Source organism: Protopterus annectens, chromosome 2.part1 (assembly GCF_019279795.1).
Source record: "Protopterus annectens isolate FY-2018-M chromosome 2.part1, PAN1.0, whole genome shotgun sequence".
NCBI classification, from domain to species: Eukaryota; Metazoa; Chordata; order Ceratodontiformes; family Protopteridae; genus Protopterus; species Protopterus annectens.
In genome coordinates, this window is record NC_056729.1 from 1,036,834,919 (window position 1) to 1,036,853,907 (window position 18,989).

General features: G+C 44.1%; 1 protein-coding gene across 2 annotated transcripts in view; it reads right to left on the reverse strand.

Annotated features, from left to right (window-relative positions):
- Window positions 1–18,989, reverse strand: part of SORBS2 (sorbin and SH3 domain containing 2) — a 3,647,154-nt gene that overhangs the window by 767,144 nt on the left and 2,861,021 nt on the right. For both annotated transcript variants that reach the window (XM_044062620.1, XM_044062621.1), the window contains 2 exons: window positions 9,979–10,093; window positions 9,748–9,876 (listed from right to left, as the gene is read on the reverse strand). In XM_044062620.1, coding sequence (XP_043918555.1) covers window positions 9,748–9,876; window positions 9,979–10,093 — 244 coding nt within the window. The remainder of the gene's footprint in view (window positions 1–9,747; window positions 9,877–9,978; window positions 10,094–18,989) is intronic.

Consider the following 18,989-nt stretch of genomic DNA (forward strand, 5'->3'; position numbering starts at 1 on the left):
GGATGCACTGGCCTGGCAACATGTGGCTGGGATCTTGAAGGTACAGCTAATCCAAATCCCTTCTAAGTATTTTTTGTTTGTAAGGTAGAAAGAACTTGATTGATCAAATAATCTTTGATTTTTAATAGATTCCTCTTAATTTTCTGCCAGTTTTCTCTAACAATGTTCGTTTTTTTTGGTTAGATGGGTAGATCAGTGTTAGGAGCTACCAGGAATGCATGTTCACTGGCTGGCAAACATCTTGGAACCTCCCCAAGCAATATGACATGCTTGAGCTACTCCATGTCCAAGTAACCTTAGGTAAAGTCCAATACTATATCTAGCTAGCTATAAGTCACTATCTATGACCCAGTATAACCATACCGGGTTCAGGCACCTAGGCAGTGAGACATTTCCCTGTGGCACATCTGACTTGGGACACATGGTTGAAGTGACATTCAGCTGCAGAGAAATATGTCTGTTTGCAAATTCCCTGTGGTCAAAGAGAGGCACATACTGCCATGCTTACAGCTTTAATAACCAAATGCATGGTGGCAGAAGAAGTAATGAGTGTTGTGCTCAGTGTACAGTACATACTTATGTAACTACAATATGTAGAAATATGCTACAGCATGGGGGAAATCCTGCAGGCTACTGTTGTCACACTCATGCTCCAGTATGCGTTTTAAGTAATGTTCCCTACACACTGTGAAGGGGGTACTGGTCCACATACACCAATTATAAAGGTACTGCCCATTGTGTACTGCATTTTTACTGCCACTGACATGCCCTTTGGCCAGCCTGTTGCTGATGCCTGCCATACTGCCTACTGGCTCATGTTCCCTTGGGGACCATGGACATTGTTTTCCCCCTGTACATTTAATTTTTGAAATTGTGGGCATGGCAACATATTCTTTTCTTTGCCCACAGGGAATTTGCAAACAGCCATATTTCTCTGCAGCTGAATGTCACTTCAGCCATGTGTCCCCAGTCAAATGTACCACAGGGAAATGTCTCGCTGCCTAGGTGCCCGAACACGATGGCACAGCTAAATTCCAAGCCCCCCTCCCCTAAATTCAGAGAACATGGTGGCCTATGTGGACATGTTTATGGAAAACCTCTACAAGCATGTAGATTACTGCACAAAAAAGTACAGTTTTGTACCTACCATAAATGTAGATGTTCGAGTGTATACCCTGCTGCAGTCATCACACTTGGGTTATGCTGCCGACAGGCAGTCCCGCAGTCGGCCCGAATTCCAAAGTCTTGGTCCGGCGTCGGTTGCTGTCGCTTCTTCCCTGACGTCAGTGCACCAGGGGTATATCAGAGGCATCTGACGTCATTTTCTTCAGTTTTTCTTGCCCCAGATGTCAGGTGCCCCTAATAGGTAGGCAAAAAAAAAAATATATATATATATATATATATATATATATATATATATATATATATATATATATATATATATATATAGCTATATAAAAATAAAACAAAACCCTTAGGCACAAGCAAATACACCACAGAGGTAGTATAGGATAGAGTGGTAGAGATAAGTTCAGCTAGTTCAGAGGGGATGGAGGGAGGGTAACCTGGACTGCAGCAGGGTATACACTCGAACATCTACATTTATGGTAGGTACAAAACTGTGCTATGTTCATCGTGTTACCCTGCTGCAGTCATCACACTTGGGTAGAATCCCAAAGCTAAGGATGGGTGGTGGAGTCAAACAGGGTTAGAGAAGGCTAGAAGGCCCTGCAAAACTGCAGTGGCGAAGCCAGCTCTAGTCTTAGAGTAAAGTGGTAAGTGGTAATGTTTGGTGAAGGTGTGTACTGAACTCCAAGTTGCAGCTTCCAGAATATCCTTGGTTGGCACCCCCCTGAGGTAGGCTGTAGATGTAGCTGCTACCCTGATAGAGTGGGGCCTAATGTTAGCAGGAACTGGTTTTCCATGGTGGGTGTAGCAAAAACGTATGCAATGTCCTATCCATTTGGAAATGGTCTGTTTTGAGATAGCCTTTCCTTGTGATGCTGTAGCATAGGATACAAAAAGCTGGTCAGATTTTCTGAAAACCTTAGTTTTATCCAAGTAGTAACGTAGCTGCCTGTGAATGTCCAAGGAATGTAGGAGTCTTTCTCCTTTGTTCTGTGGATTTGGAAAGAAGGTGGGTAAATGGATGGTTTGATTTAGAGCCACACTGGATATCACCTTAGGCATAAAGGAGGGGTTAGTTCGTAGAGAAACTCTGTCTTGATGAAAAATGAGGAAAGGCTCTACTGCCATTAGCGCCTGAAGCTCTGAAACTCTTCTCGCTGAAGTAATTGCTAGCAGCAGGGCAGTCTTCCATGATATAAACTTTAAGTCAGCTGAGAAAGCTGGCTCAAAAGGAGGTAGCGTAAGTTTTTCCAGAACAAAGTTGAGGTCCCAAGTAGGTGTTGGTGCTCTCCTGGGAGGCCTAATGTTTTTGGCCCCTCTGACAAACTGCCTTAGGAGTGGATGTGAAAATAAGGGAGGATCCGTGTTGTAGTGAGCTGAAATAGCTGAGGCGTGGATTTTAATAGATGAAAAAGAAAGCCCTTTGTGTAACATCTCAGTTAAATATTGCAAAATCTGAGGTATGTCAGGCTGAAGGGTATTTTGGCCTTTAGCTTGATTCCAGGCGCAAAACCTTTTCCATTTGTCTGAGTAGGCTTTCCTGGTGCTAGGCCTCCTGGCCTCCAGAATAACATCCATAACAGCTTGTGAGAGAGGAGCTGGCTGGTTGCTTAGATGATTTGCCATGTAGCCAAGTTTAAGGTTTTGAGCTGGCTGTGTAGAATCTGATTGTCTTGCTGTGTGAGCAGATGGGAAATTTGTGGTAGAATCCATGGTGGTCCCTGGGCCATATTCCTTAATAGTGGGTACCAGTGCTGGTGTGGCCAGTCTGGGGCAATGAGTATCATTTGGGGTCTCTCCATCCTGACTTTCAGCAGCACCTTTGTGAGAAGGGGTAATGGAGGAAAGGCATATACTGTCAGCATTTTCCAACTGAATGAGAGTGCGTCCACTTTCCAAGCTTGATGGTGAAAAGTCCTTGTGCAAAATTTTGTTAGCGGATAGTTTTGGGGACTGGCAAACAGGTCTATGTCTGGGAGCCCCCATTTTTGAGTTATCATTGCAAATACTTGTGGATCCAGTTTCCACTCGTGGGGATCCATGATGTTTCTGCTTAAATCGTCTGCCAATGTGTTTTTTCCTGGCAGGAATTGAGCTTGTAATTGAACTTGGTAAGCCAGTGCTGTGTTCCACAAGGTCATTGCTTGCCTGCATAGAGGGTAGGAGTGTGTACCCCCTTGCTTGTTTATGTACCACATTACTGTCTGTCCTTATGATAAGCTGTCCTGGATGTAAGAGGTCCTTGAAGGCTATCAGAGCATTTTGTATAGCTAGCATTTCTTTTTGATTGATGTGCAGATTCCTTTGATCTGCAGTCCATATGCCTTGAATGCACCATTCTGCCATGTGTGCCCCACAGGCATAGTCCGATGCATCTGTTGTCATAGTTTGCCTGGCTGGGGGCAAGGTGAAAGGCTGACCCTTGTTGAGGTGACATGCCTGTGACCACCATAGAAACTCCAGTTGAAGGCAGGGAATGAGAGGTATCATTGTTTCCAAGCTGTGGCTGTGTTGAGTCCATATGCTTTTTAGGTACCATTGTAATTTCCTCATATGCAGTTTTGCAAATGGTATTAGTAGTATGCAAGATGCCATGAAGCCCAAGGCCTGCAGAATTTTTCTTGCAGGGAGTTGGGTCTTTGTTGCCATTGCTCTGAAGTATTGAGTTAATTGTAGTTGTTTGTCTGGCGTCAGATAAGCCATCTGGGCCGTTGTATTCAAGCTGGCACCCAGGAATGTCATATTTTGTGAGGGCACTAGTTTTGATTTCTTTTTGTTTACTGTGTACCCTAGGCAACTTAGAAGATGTTTTACAAAAGCCAGGTGTTGTAAGAGAATGTACTTGCTTTCTGCTTGGATGAGGCAGTCATCCAGGTATGGATATATTTGAATTCCTCTTTGTCTGCAGTATGCAATTACTGGTGCCAGGCATTTTGTGAAGACCCTGGGCAGAGTAGATAAGCCAAAGGGCAGTGCAGAGAATTGGTAATGGGTTGAACCTGCAATGAAACCGAGGTATCTTCTGCAATTTTGTCTGATAGGGACATGCAGGTATGCCTTCTTGTGGTCCAACGTTACTAGCCAAGCTTTCTTGCCCAACATGGGAAGAAGGTGCTGTAGTGTTAGCATCTTGAACTTGGGTACTTGCAAGAAGGTGTTTAAAATTGAAAGGTCCAGAATGGGTCTCCAAGCATTGTCCTTTCTGGGGACTAGAAAGAGCCTTGAGTAAAATCCTTGGCCTTGCTCCTGTGTAGGTACCAGTTGAATGTCTCTCATGTCCACGAGAGCTGTAATTTGTTTTTATGCCTCTGTCCATTGATTTTGTGGCAGGTTTGGCATTCCTTTTATCCTTGGCAAGGTGTGGAAATGGAATCTGTATCCTTGTGAGATAATGTCTAGGACCCATTTGTCCTTTGTGACGATGCGCCAGTTGTCTGCAAAAAGTGCTAATTTTCCTCCCAAGGGAGCTGCCAAGAGAGTTTTGCTTGGCAGTTTGAGGTATAAGTCATTGTGTTTGCCTTCTAGTAGTTTGTGGCCTGTCTTCTCCTCCCTTCTGTGTTGCAGTGCCCCATTGGCGAGGTTTGTAAGGGATTTTTGCTTGTCCTCTGCCCCTTGGGCACCTGTATTTACCCCTCTGTGCTCTGTCAGAAGCTGGAAAGGACCATTTTTTTGTTGGCCAATTTCTGCTGAAGTGTGGGGGCTGTACTTGTAAGAAATCTTTGACCATCTGCATAGATTTTGCCTTATCCTCCATTTTCTTTAAAACCTCCTCTGCTTTAACCCCAAATAAGACATCCTGCTGTAAGGGTGCATCTAGTAACTTTGCTTTAACATGATCAGGCAGAGATTGTTCCTTTAACCAAGCATGCCTACGTATAACAGACCCAGTAACAGCTGCTCTAGAGGAAGCTTCCAAGGCATCAAAACCACATTGTAAAGTATGTTTGCCCACCTGTTCAGCTGCATGCAACAGATCCTGCATTTCCTTGACTTCAGACTGTTGCAGGTGCGTGCCCATCTTTTGTTTTATTTGAGACATTAGGAATTGCTGGTATTTAAGCATGTGAAATTGACAATTTAGTGCTCTCATAGCTAGAGTAGCTGAGGTGTAAACCTTCTTCCCCCACCTATGTAGTGCTCTGGAGTCCCTTTCAGAGGGTACAGGATTTTTAGCCATAGAAGCCTTAGCCCCATCGGGACCCTGGGAGATTGTCTCTGGATCAGCAACAGGGCTTTTGTATAGGAATTTGTGTGAGTCAGGCACTCTATAGTATCTATCTGGTTTGGCTGGAGCAGGAGGCAGAGAATCTGGATTTAGACTAGATTCTAAGAAAACATCATCCACAATGTCTAAAACTGGGGGGATAGCAAGGGGTCTGTGCTGGGGGAGTAAAAGAAACTCTCTGAGCCTTTTCTTTGAGTCGGAGTAGTCCTGACCCTCCCAGTGGAAATGTTCCCTCATGGTATGTAAGGTTTCCCCAAAGGAATAATCTTCAGGGGGAGAAGCTGAGGGAATGGAGTCTTCAGCATCAGAATCTTCATAAGGGGGAAAGGAGTAATCCTGTTCCTCAGAGGAGCCTGAGGAAACAGACACTTGATCAGAGGAGGCATAATCCTCCTCTTGTCTAGGCCTTTTGTCGGTGTGGGGGGGGGGGGTTGGGAACCCCTGATCAAAGAAATTAAATCTTCAGCCATTTTAAGCAGCTGTTTCTTAGGCATAGGGCCTTGACCTGGAGACTGAAGAGTAGTCTTTTTTTGGTTTTAGAGGAGTCTTAAGCTTAGCATAAGATTTTATGGTAAGAGTAGTCGGTCTAAAGACACCTTCAGAAACCGAAGGTGTTTCTACAGCACCAGCTTCTCCTACTGCAATGTCGTTGGTAGGGCCTAAAGAAAATGGCTGCGTCGGCCTAGAACTCTCTGCTGTAGAATCCGAAGCGGTCTGGGGATCCAATTCAGCGGTAGCCAGGGGCTGCGTAGGCGCCTCACTGAAAACCGGAGAACCGGCGACTGGCCCAGCCGAGGGCTCGGAGTATGGCTTGGATCTAGGCTGCCTTTCTTTATCTTTGTGTTTTTTATGCACGCCGGTAGATGGTTGCTCCGACGGCATAGTGTAATTAAATTTCCTACCGAAGTAGTGTCGTGCGAAATCAAAGCGTTGCTTAATAGTACGCTTATTAAACCTAGCACAAAAACGACAACCAGTGACGTCGTGGTCTGGGCCTAGGCAAGGTATACAAAAAGAATGAAAGTCCTTATGAGGTATTTGCTTCCCACAAGAAATGCAATTGTTAACTTTTTCTGACATCGGACTGAGGCAAGAAAATGTTCCCCAACGGGGTACTTAGCTTTGAAGACTTCGGACTGAAACTCGATTCGAAAATCTCAGGTGTAGACCGACCAGCACTTGCGAACTGCTTCTGCTTTGGGCACTGCGCGGCAAGAAAGACTGAAGAAAATGGCGTTGGATGCCTCTGATATACCCCTGGCGCACTGACATCAGGGAAGAAGCGACAGCAACCGACGCCGGACCAAGACTTTGGAATTCGGGCCGACTGTGGGACCGCCTGATGGCAGGATAACCCAAGTGTGATAACTGCAGCAGGGTAACACGATGAACAACAGTTCAGAACCAAAATAAACTTAGGACAAACTCCCAAAATAAGCTTGCTTGGTGGACTCCAGTATAAAAACGTTGTACAACAGAAAGAAAATCCTGTCCAAAAATAGGAAGGACTATGCCTAAAAGACAAAAAAACTCTCTCATCAGTCTCAACAAACAACTCAGAGGGCTAATCTAGTCCACCCAAGCCAAATTCAAGACAAAAATAGCCTCACAGGTTACGGACAATCCATAAGACATTTTTCAGTCATGTACATAGCCTAAAGAAAACAATCAACAGTCTGTTAAGCTAACAGAAAATGAAACGTCTTATACCAAACTGGGGGAAGCAGTACATTTGTCGGTGTATAAATTTAGCTCCAAATCCACCAGATCCACTCCAGAAAATACCCTCTACCATTTCTTCCCCAACTATCACTAAATAACAGGTATTCACTGCACTCTTTGCAGCTAAAAACACTGCAACAATGGATCCTGATAATACCCTAGGATGCTTCTTAGACAGCTTGAAACATGACCTGTCCGGCAAACTAGAATCTCTATTCCACCACATCTTCCTGACAGACTTCATCCCTGCAGAATGGAGGACTGCAACAGCCATTCCTCTACACAAAGGTAGACCATCAACGGACCCAGCTAACTACAGACCTATGGGTTTGACTAGTCTTATATGCAAAGCCATGGAAAAATTAACATGTCCTTGATAAACAAAGACATAGGAAATCTTCATATACTGGACCCATCACAGTTTAATTTCATCAAGGGCAGGTCATGCCTACAAAACTTGGTGGACTTCTTTGAGAAGGTCACTGCAGCCATGGATGAGGGCAAAATGGTACATGCTGTCTACGTTGACCTGGCAAAGGCATCTGACACAATATCTCACTTGGGGATTATAGACAAGCTCACAAACTTAGGCATAAATTCCTACTGTCACTCGATGGATAGCCAAATGCCTCACAGATAGGACACATGAATTTAGGGTGGAGGAATCCACCTCCACCAAGAGACCTGCTACTGGTGGAGTCCCACAGGGCCCAGTACTGGGATCTTTCCTGTTTGGAATAAACTTCCTTAAAGTCAAAGCAAATGTAGAGGGCCTTTGGCTGACCAAATCTGCTGATGATTGCAAGCTGAGTGCAATCAGTGCATCTCTGAAAGATGTAGATATCCTCCAGGAGGGTCTGACACAGACAAATAACTGGTACTACAACTATGGCCTAAAAATCACTGCAATAAAATACATAATTATACCTTTTGGGAGGATGACCACCCCTTCAAATTACAACCTTGATAACATTCCTGTAATAGCAGACCTAGTGGTAAGGGACATGGGAACTCAGGTTAACAGTAACCTAAACTTTGATCACCATGTGTCCGTGGTAGTGAGAAGATTCTTCTATGTGGCATGGCATCCAGTCTAAGGGGATCACAGTCTCACTATACTCAGCCCTCGTTAGACCAATAATGAAGTACAATGCACCCTTCAGCATATAACAGACCAGGTATTTGTAACAGGGTAGAGTTCATCGCTAAAAGAATAGAGGGTGTAAACAATATGTCCTATATGAACTGCCTCAGAACCCTATTTCGGTTCTCAGTCTCCTACAGACTACTGAGGAATGATCTACGTCTAACTTACAAGGCATTCTCTGATCCAGCCTTGATGGATCTACTACATATTCACAAAACAAACCAGCACTAGAATTACCTGATCTAAGGATCTAAACCTTGTCTGTGACAGACACAAAACCTGTTGGAGGGAAAGACATGTGATTCAGAGATTACCCCTTCTCTGGAACAGGCTACCATTCATGTGAAACAGAGCTCTTCCCTAAACCTATTCAAATGCAATTTGGACCAATGGATCAGAAATCGCAAGTTCACCCTGGCTTGTTGCCTGTGCCCCTTATGAACAGGGAGAGTATATAGATACCCTAAGTTGCAGACATATACCAAAGCCATTCTAGCCTGTGGGTACTGATAACTGAGAAAAATGGGGCATGAACAGTTAGGCTTAAAAAGGCTCTAGAGCCACAAGCCAAATCAATAACCACTTATGATCCTATGAATCAGTAATACATAGAAAAAAATACATTGTTCTTTCTCTGGGAAGCTACAAGCGTGGGGGAAACAAACCATTATACATATTGAACAACAACACAGCAAAACAATGTGACAGCCATTCCCACAAGCACTAAAAAAAAAAAATATATATATATATATATATATATATATATATATATATATATATATATATGTATGTATATATAAATATTATGCAAAATACAGAACATTGATATATATAGATGTACTGTAGATTATAGACACATACACCATGCATATCACACACCACACACACACACACACACACACACACACACACACACACACACACACACACACACACACACATTATTTAATTTAAAAATGCAGTTTCCTGCACCTGTTTTTTTCTGATTCAGGCATAAAATGAAATTCTAGAAAAGTTCACGTGATGGTATCATTCTTAGCATTTTGGATGGACTGCAACAAACACAGTATTCTTTGTGCATCTCCATGGCAGCTGTCCTTTGAATGGGATCTGAAGTGTATTCAATAAGAAATGTGCATCTGCGCCAAAATACTGAAGCATCAGCTACCTAACTGGAGTTAAACTACAGATAAACCACACATAGTAAGCTTTCATATGGCTAAAGCGTGAATCTGTGCTTGATTATTTGACAGTTTACCAGTCATGTCAGCTGCAATGTGGTTTCAGTTATTTCTACTAAAATCAGAAGCTGAAATGCTCTTGCTGATTTGGTTATATTTTGAAATGACATTTTGTATTACTGGAGCTTGAGTAGCTCTTATTTCTACAACAACAGTGTTGGTCCATTTGTTCTCATTGATGCCAATGAGTACTACCTTTTAAAATGTTTTACCTTTTATGATGCATATGTGCTGCTTACCATGTTTTTCAATTACTACTTTATTAGCAATTAAATAATTTATACCTTCTTCAGTGACAGTTCCACATTTGTGTCTGCAGTAAAATTATACTTTGCCACAGCCTCTCCGATCTCCCTGGTCTGTGCTGGGGGTGGTGGTCTTGCAGGCTGACTTTTCTCAACAGGCACAAATTTCTGAAACAGAGTATTTCCAAGTTACAAAAAAAGTCAGTCAACATCTCATGTCTATTACATTACTGCAGACATTTTAAGTTGATAACACAAAAGCAAACTAACCTCAACATATGAGATTGGGAAAATTCCTACTCTCCCATGGTGTTCTCCTTCAAACCAGTTCTGGTCTATCTGTCTGATGATATAGATGGTATCACCTTTCTTTAGGGGCAGCTCTCTGAAACACAAATTAGACATTCATCCTGTTTAATGGGTGTTCTCAGCATGAAAGGGACAACTGTGAATTCTCTTTTTAGTACTATCTAAAGTTTGCATATTTGATTAGTTCCAGATGAAAACATATTTAGATATTTTACTTGATGTACAAGATAACTGATGTTAAAAAAGCGTTAATAAGAATGGCTTTTCCACAAGTTACACTGCACTGATTTTCTGCTATTCTAATGAAACATAACTTGAAAAAGCCCAAAACTCCTAAAAAGTGTTTTTGCAGGAGTCACACGCACAACTTTACTTAAATATACTAATTCCACAGTTGCAACAGTGCACAAAAGAGATAACTTCCTGGAACATGGTACAGCAGTCTTGCACAACCAGGAGATGGCTGAAAATAACTAAGACAATGAATTTTTAACAAAACCTCATTATGAAAATGTGATTGAATGACAACTGCTGAAACAGAACACTGCCAAGTGCAGGACAACTTATGCACAGCATGTATCAAGGCTGTATTCCTGCTCTGTGGAACTTTATACATAGTTAGTTTACATTTTCACAAATGCAGAGAACTGTGAAATGGCCTGATGTGTAGTCAGCACACATTTTATTTGTTAGCTTCTGGCAGAACATACAACCTCCTAGAGGCACAATAAATGTGAAGGATTCATATAAAATGGAGTAGGCAGACAACTGCAAGTCCAAATAAATACTTTCACTGTGGTCAGTGTCCAGCTCTAGGAACACATTACAACCAGTGAAAATATAAACTGATTTAGTCTTACCTCTATCTTTATAATTTTTTTATCATACGTACTAACTGTTGATCGCATTTCTATTCTATATTCGCAGTTTTGTTACATAGTATCTTAGCCTCAGATCGCTGTTGCTAAAAAAGAAGTTATGTTCTTACCATAATGATCCATCTGTGTTGTTCATCTTCATTCATTACTGATGGGTGCCAGTTCCATCCTCGGAACCAAGTCAGCCTTATAACAAGCTAGTGCCAGTCAAAAAGCACTCAAACTAAGCTTTACCCATAGTGCCTCTCTCCCTGTTACCTCAAATCAAATTTGCCCATGATAAAAAAAAAGCAGAGGCTTTTTCTGAGCAGGTCCCCTAATGCGGGATTTGAACCAAATCCGAACCTCCAGGAGCCCCTTGGATGGGGAAGGAGGGTGGGACGTAATGAATGAATGAAGATGAATAAGACAGATGGAACATTATGGTAAGACAAAACGTCTTTATCTGATGTTGTTCATCTTCATTCATTCCTTGCTAATGGGACAGAGTCCCTAGCTACTTTATGTCCTGGGAGGCCCTTATGGAAGGATGTTCCTAAGTACCATTGAACCAAAGGATGTTCTCCCCCTGGAGACCAAATCCAATTTGTAATGAGCGATAAAGGTATGAAGGGTAGCCCAATAAGGTCACTTTAGAAATGGAGTTTCTCAGCTTAGGACCTGAATAGGAAACAAACAACTGGTCTGATTTACATACTGATTTAGTTCTGTCCAGATAAAATGGTAATTGTCTAGGTATATCCAGCAATTGAAGGTAGTATTCTCCTTTATTTGAGTAGTTGGGAAAAAAGGCTGGTAGGTCAATTGTCTGGTTAACTGTCAATTCTGAAATAACTCTGGCCAGAAAGGAAGGGTTAGTCCGGAGTGATACTCTGTCCTTATGAAAGACCATGTAAGGGCGTTTTATGCACAAGGCCTGAAGCTCAGATATGCGTCTTGCTGAGGTGATGGCTACTAAAAATAATGATTTCCAGGATTGCAGTACTAGTGTTAAAATCCAAAGTTCGATCGGCTCTTTGAAGGGTGGTCTGATACGTGAGACCCCTTTCAAGAATGTTTTACAGAGATGATAGGAGATTAAGGATGAGTCTTGGAATCCATTATGAAAATTTGAGATAGCAGCCAAATGTACTCGAATGGTGGAGGCTGCTGCTCCTGAATGAAGAAGACCTGAAAAATAATCCAAAACTACACTAACAGGAGCTGAGCATGGGTCTAGTTCTCTCTGTCGGGACCAAATAAGGAATCTCTTCCACTTGCTAATATAGATTTTCCTGGTGGATGGTTTATATCAAGCCAGAAGAATGCTATATACCAGGGAGGTAAGGTTATTCTGCCTGGCAATTACTGGAAGTGGAGAAACCAAGCTGTCATCTTGAGACTGGATAAGTTTGGGTGGATCAACCCCTACAGGTGCAAGATCAATTCTGGAGTTAGATCCAGAATCCATGGTTGGCATACTAGGTGAGGCCAAAGGAAGGGAAACCAAACTTGTCTGGGCCAGTAGGGTGCAATGAGGATTATTCTGCTTCTCAGCTGAACGGCCTTCTTTAGAAATTGTGGGATCAGGGGAAGGGGAGGGAAAACATACAGAAGTCCTATGGGACAATTATGTATTAGAGCGTCCCTTGGGAACTCTCCCTGTGAAGGAATTAGGGCAAAGTAGCTGCTGCATTTGTGATTTGCTGGAGAGGTGAATAGGTCACAGCAAGGCTGGCCCCAGTGGCTGAAGATCTTCGCCGCTATGGTTGAATTAAAGGACCACTCGTGAGGCAGGAGGATACATCTGCTCAGTTTTTCTGCAATCAAGTTGGAATTCCTGGGAATGTGCATTGCTATGAGAAAGCGACTGAAATTTACCACCCATTGCCAAATTCTCATGGCCTCTTGAAACAATGGGTAGGACTTGGTTCCCCCTTGTTTACTGATGTACCATTCCACTTACATGTTGTCGGATTGGATAGCAATTGTCCCTGACAGGAGGACAGATTGGAATGCTTGCAATGCTAGAAGCACTGCCCTCAGTTCTAGAACACTGATATGCAGGTTGGCCTACATGGTTGACCAAGTGCCTTGGACTGTCTTTCTCTGAAAGTGCCCCCCCACCCTATCAGGGAAGCGTATGTGGTCACTGTGGCCTTGGGCTGAGATGGGGAGAAACAGCGACTCTATAGGTCTTTTTCTGGCTTCATCCACCAAGTTAAATCTTGTTTGCATCACTCTGTTATGTGGATCTGAAAGGACATAGGATGATGTGAAGGGGACCACTGTTTTACTAGGAGCCATTGAAGAAGCCTCATATGTAGTCCCGCTAGAGGAACTATTGTAATTGATGTTGCCATTGATCCTAGAAGTTGAAGGACAACCCAAGCTGGAACTTTGTCTTGAGAGAGTATCACCCAGGGTTGGAACCTCAGTCTTTCTAATCTGTGATTTGGAAGGGAGACTAGGCAAGATTGGGTATTGAAAGTTGTTCCTATAAATTCCAAGGTTTGAGAAGGAGTCAACTAGCATTTCTCCCTGTTTATAGAGATTCCTACATATTCTGCTAGTTTTAGAGTTTAGTTTAAGGCTGTAACCAGTACACACTTGGTTGGGGCGGTTAGGAGCCAGTTGTCTAAGTACAGAAATACTCAGAATCCTTGCAGTCTCAAGTGAGCTGTTACCACTGCCATGGATTTGGTGAACACTCTGGAGGCTGTACAGAGTCCAAAGGACAGCGCCCGGAATTGGTAATGATTGGCTCTCAGCCAGAAGTGAAGAAATCTTCTGGAGCGTTTGTCCATTTTTATGTGGTAATACGCATCCTGAAGATCTACTGAGCACATCCAATCATCTTTCTCCAGGAAGGGTAGGATAGACTGAACTGTGACCATCCAGAATTTTGTTTGATTGACAAATTTGTTCAAAATGCTGAGATCCAAAATTGGTCTCCAGTCTCCTGTCTTTTTTGGCACTAAAAAGAACCTTGAGCAAAATATGTATCCTATTTGGTCTGGTGGGACTGCTTGGATGACTCTTTCTTTGAGACAGATTTCTTATCTCTTCAGCTGCTGCTTCCCTTTGACTGGTGGAAGGTCGGGAATTTGTCTTGATGGCTTCGGGTAAGTATGGAACAGTATGTGATAATCTCCGACTATGGCAATGTGCACCCAAGAATCTGTGGTTATTGTTTGCCAGTCAGGGTGGTGCAGACAGAAACGTCCCGGACTGCTTCCAGAGGAAAGCAATCGGGCCGTTCTTCAGGAGCACTGGTAGGGCTGTCCAGAGAAAGAATTTCTGGACCCCTGGTTATGCGGACCCCCTCTGATTCTGTAGGGGCATCTTCCTGATGAGTTAACCCCTCTGCCCCGGGGAGTAAACTCGCCACATTTGTCACGGAAAGGACCCTGGGATTTCCTGTGCTACATCTTTCCACTCCTCTGATTCCTAGAGTAGGGTCATTGGGGGGTGGAAAAACATACACCCATGGCAGACAGGGTCTTGCCGTCCTATTCACACCTTGCTAATGTGTCTTTCACATTTGGGCCAAAAAGGGAAGAAGCTTCCACTGGAGCATTAAGAAAGGAATACTTAAAATGGTCCACAAAGTCCCAAAGATGCATCCAGGCATGATGTCTCATGACAATGCCTGAACCCACATCTCTAGCCACCCCTTTGGTAGCATGAGAGATTAGCCACATGGATGAGTTGGATATGGATTTCAGGGTCACAAGCTGTGAGGCAACTTTGTCACATACCTCGTAAGAAACTGCTCCTGCTAGGGTTCCGGAGAGTTCCGAGATTAGGTCTCTCTGAAGCCTAGTAAAGTGCGCCAGGTAAGAAATCAGTACGATACCAAACTGTAACTGCAAACGAAAAAAGCTAAAACGGCCACAGCAGAAGAAACAGAGCACGGACTTTATTGTAAGCGCTTTCGGTCGAGGTAATACCTCAACCTTCTTCAGACAAATACCAGTGCGCCAGGTAATTCAAGGACTAAATGGCAAAGGTCAGTGAGGCAAACACTCACTTCCCTAACCTGTCCACCACCTGAGACTCCCTGTTTGGGGGGTGGACAGTCTGGCTCTCCTCGGTGAGCTCTTTCCTAGTGGCTACCGCCACCACCATAGCATCTACTGGTAGGCCTTTGGACCAGTATGAACTTTCTTCAGGCAGGGGACAAATTTTTTTCTGGTCTCTGGGGGATTGATTCAATAGTATCAGGACTCATCCATGCTCGCTGCACGACGAGCTGGACTAGTTCATTTGCGAGCAGGGTCACCAAAGAAGTACAGGGTTGAGCACAAAAAGCCTGCAAGAATACAGACTTTTCAGAGGAAGGATTGATGGGCTTCCAGTCTCCCCGCTGCTTTAAAATGTCCAGTATATCTCCAAAGGAGACATCCTCAGGGGGTGACCGTGGGGACCCCTCCCCTTCATCATAGTCCGTATCTTTGATGATGAACTCTTCAGGGGAGTCCATGTGCTTCCTCTTGCATGATCTCTTATGTGGTACCTCTTCAGCAGGGGCTTCTGATGAGGACTCATAAGAGAGGGAACCCTGCGTTAAGGTTTCTTAAGTCTCGTGTGCTCGATGTCCTGATGTGGTGGCCTTTGTCCGCTGCAGTTCAGAGGGAGAACATATCTGGAATTCTGACGCTGATGGTTTGCCTACAGAGGCAAGGGCCCTCTCCATCGCTTGGAAAGCTGGCCCACCTGAAGAAGGGTGGAAGCTCAGAACTGAGAAGGACAACCTGAGCACTGGGGTCACAGCCTGCTCTGATGAGCCCACTGCCAAGGAAGGAGCCCCAAGAGGACTTGGTACTGCCAAGACTCCTGGAACTATAGTAGATGGTACCATAGAAAAAATTAGTGCCATACTAGGAGTCACGGCGCCGGCAGCCCAGTCACAATCCCAAGGATGGCTCTCCTCTGAGTGAGTCAATGACCAAAGTTTTGTCTCTGGAAGCATGGTGAGGTCCACCAGTGGAAACGAAGAAGTGGGAACCGAAATAGGCATCGGTGGTGGGTGCTTCGATACCTGCTAGGAGGTCAAAGGAGGAGAATATGCAGGAGTCTGTGGAGAAAAACTCCCAACTCCAGATGGAAGGGGAGTCCTGGAAGGTGTTGAAATCCCTCTGGCTGTCAGCAGCTCATCCACAAGTCATACCACGTCCAATTCCGAGAGGCTCCTGGAGGATTGGGTTGATATCCCCAATGGAGAATTGGGCTGTTCCAAGAAAGGGCAATATTGCTGCCCAAAAAATGGATCTGTCACAGGGGAGTATCAGATCTGAGGTACAGTTTCTCCTATCGGCACCATGGTCTCAGGACCGGTAAGATGTATAGGGAGGGACCGGTGACTGGTGTTGGAGTTACTATTGTAAACTGAGAAGAACAAGAAAGTACAGTTTTGTACCTACCATAAATGTAGATGTTCGAGTGTAGACACTGCTGCAGTCATTACACTTGGGTTATCCTGCCGTAAGGCGGTCCCGCAGTCGGCCAGAGTTCCAAAGTCTTGGTCCGGCATCGGTTGCTGTCGCCTCCTCCCTGATGTTAGTGCGACGGGGGTATATAAGATGCAGCCGATGCCATTTTTTTCAGTTTTTCTTGCCCCAGATGTCAGGTGCCTCTAAATATGTAGGCAATTCCAATTGCTAATAAAACATACATAAGAAAAGCAAAAAACAACTTACAGCTACCAGCAAATACTCCCCATAGGTAGTAAGGGTAGAAGACATAGGTACGTACCAGCCAGTAAGAGGGGAAGGAGGGAGGGTAACCTGGACTGCAGCAGTGTCTACACTCGAACATCTACATTTATGGTAGGTACAAAACTGTACTATGTTCATTGTGTTACACTGCTGCAGTCATTACACTTGGGTAGAATCCCAAAGCTGAGGAAGGGTGGCTGGTCCTATAAGGCATTAAGGGTGGCTATAAGGCTCTGCAGCACTGCAGTGGTGAAGCCAGCTCTGGATTTAGAGTATAGAGGCAGATGGTAATGCTTGGTGAAGGTGTGTACAGAACTCCAAGTTGCTGCTTCCAAAATATCCTTGGTAGGTACTCCCCTGAGGTAGGCAGTTGAAGTGGCTGTTGCCCTGGTGGAGTGAGATCTAATGCTGCTAGGTACAGGTTTTCCATGGTATGTGTAGCAGAAACGTATACAATGTCCTATCCATTTTGAAATAGTCTGTTTTGAAATGGCTTTTCCCTGTGCTCCTGCAGCATATGCTACCAATAATTGCTCAGATTTTCTGAAAGCTTTGGTTTTGTCCCAAGTAGAAGTGTAGCTGCCTGTGAATGTCCAAAGAGTGCAGTAGTCTCTCCCCTGTATTCTGTGGTTTAGGATAAAAAGTTGGCAGGTGAACAGTTTGGTTTAGAGCCACACTGGATACCACCTTTGGCATAAAAGTAGGGTTAGTTTGTAAAGACACCCTGTCCTGGTGGAAAATGAGGAAAGGTTCCACTGCCATTAGAGTCTTTAATTCTGAAACTCTTTGTGCTGATGTTATTGCCAGGAGCAGAGCAGTTTTCCAAGAGATATATTTTAATTCTACTGTATTGGCTGGCTCAAAAGGAGGTAAAGTTAGCTTCTCCAAAACAAAGTTGAGTTCCCAAGTTGGAGTAGGGGCTCTACGGGGCGGTCTTATGTTTTTAGCCCCTCTGAGGTACTGTTTTAACAGAGGATTAGAGAAAATTGGTAGATCCGTGTTGTAATGAGCAGAGATAGCAGAGGCGTGGATCTTGATGGATGAGAAGGAGAGTCCTTTGTCCAGCATCTCAGTTAAGTATTGTAGTATCTGAGGAATGTTTGGTACAAGAGGGTCAAGGCTGTGAACTTGGTTCCAGGCACAGAATCTCTTCCATTTATCCGAATAGACTTTCCTGGTACTAGGCCTTCTGGCCTCCAGAATGACATCCATAACAGCTTTGGAGAGAGGCATTGCTTGCTTGACTAAGGAATCTTCCATGCAGCTAGGTTTAAGGTCTTTAGCTGGCTGTGTAGTATTTGTTTGTTGTGCTGAGTCAGCAGATGTGGGATTTGAGGCAAAATCCAGGGTGGTTCTTGTGCTAAGCTCCTTAAGATTGGGTACCAGTGCTGGCGTGGCCAGTCTGGTGCAATCAGGATCATCTTTGGCTCTTCCTGCCTGGCTTTTATGAGTACCTTTGGCAGGAGAGGTAGTGGTGGGAAAGCGTATACTTGTAGGTTCTTCCAGCTGAATGAGAGGGCATCCATTTTCCATGCTTGAGGATGGTAACTCCTTGTGCAGAATTTTTGTAGCTGGCAGTTTATTGGGGATGCAAACAGATCTATGTCCGGGCTCCACCATTTCTGTGTTATCATTCTGAATATTAATGGATTCAACTCCCATTCATGGGGATCCATGATGTTTCTGCTTAAGTCGTCTGCCAGTGTGTTTTTCTCTCCTGGCAGGAATTGCGCTTGCAGATGAACTTGAAGGTTTATAGCTGTGTTCCATAAGGTCATAGTTTGTCTGCATAGGGGGTAGGAGTGAGTGCCCCCTTGCTTGTTTATGTACCACATAACTGTGCTGTTGTCTGTCTTTAGGAGTAGTTGTCCTGGATGCAGCAGGTCCTTGACAGCTATAATCGCATTTTGTACAGCTAGCATCTCTTTTTGATTGATGTGAAGATGCCTTTGTTCTGCGGTCCACGTGCCCTGAATACATTTGCCTGCCATGTGTGCTCCCCAGGCGTAATCCGATGCATCTGTTGTCAGTGTTTGCCTGGCTGTGGGTTGTGTAAAAGGCTGTCCCTAGTTGAGGTGACAAGCTTGAGCCCACCATTGAAACTCCTGTTGAAGGCAAGGGATCAGTGGTATAACTGTTTCCAAACTTTGACAGTGTTGAGACCATACATTCTTTAGGTACCATTGTAGTTTCCTCATATGCAGTCTGGCATATGGAATTAGTAGTATGCAGGATGCCATGTAACCCAAGGCCTGTAGAATTTTTCTTGCAGGGAGCTGGGTCTTTGTTGCCATCAATTGAAAGTATTGAGTCAGTTGTCCTTGTTTGTCTGGCGTGAGATAAGCCATCTGGGCCGTTGTGTTCAAGCTGGCACCCAGGAATATAATCTCTTGTG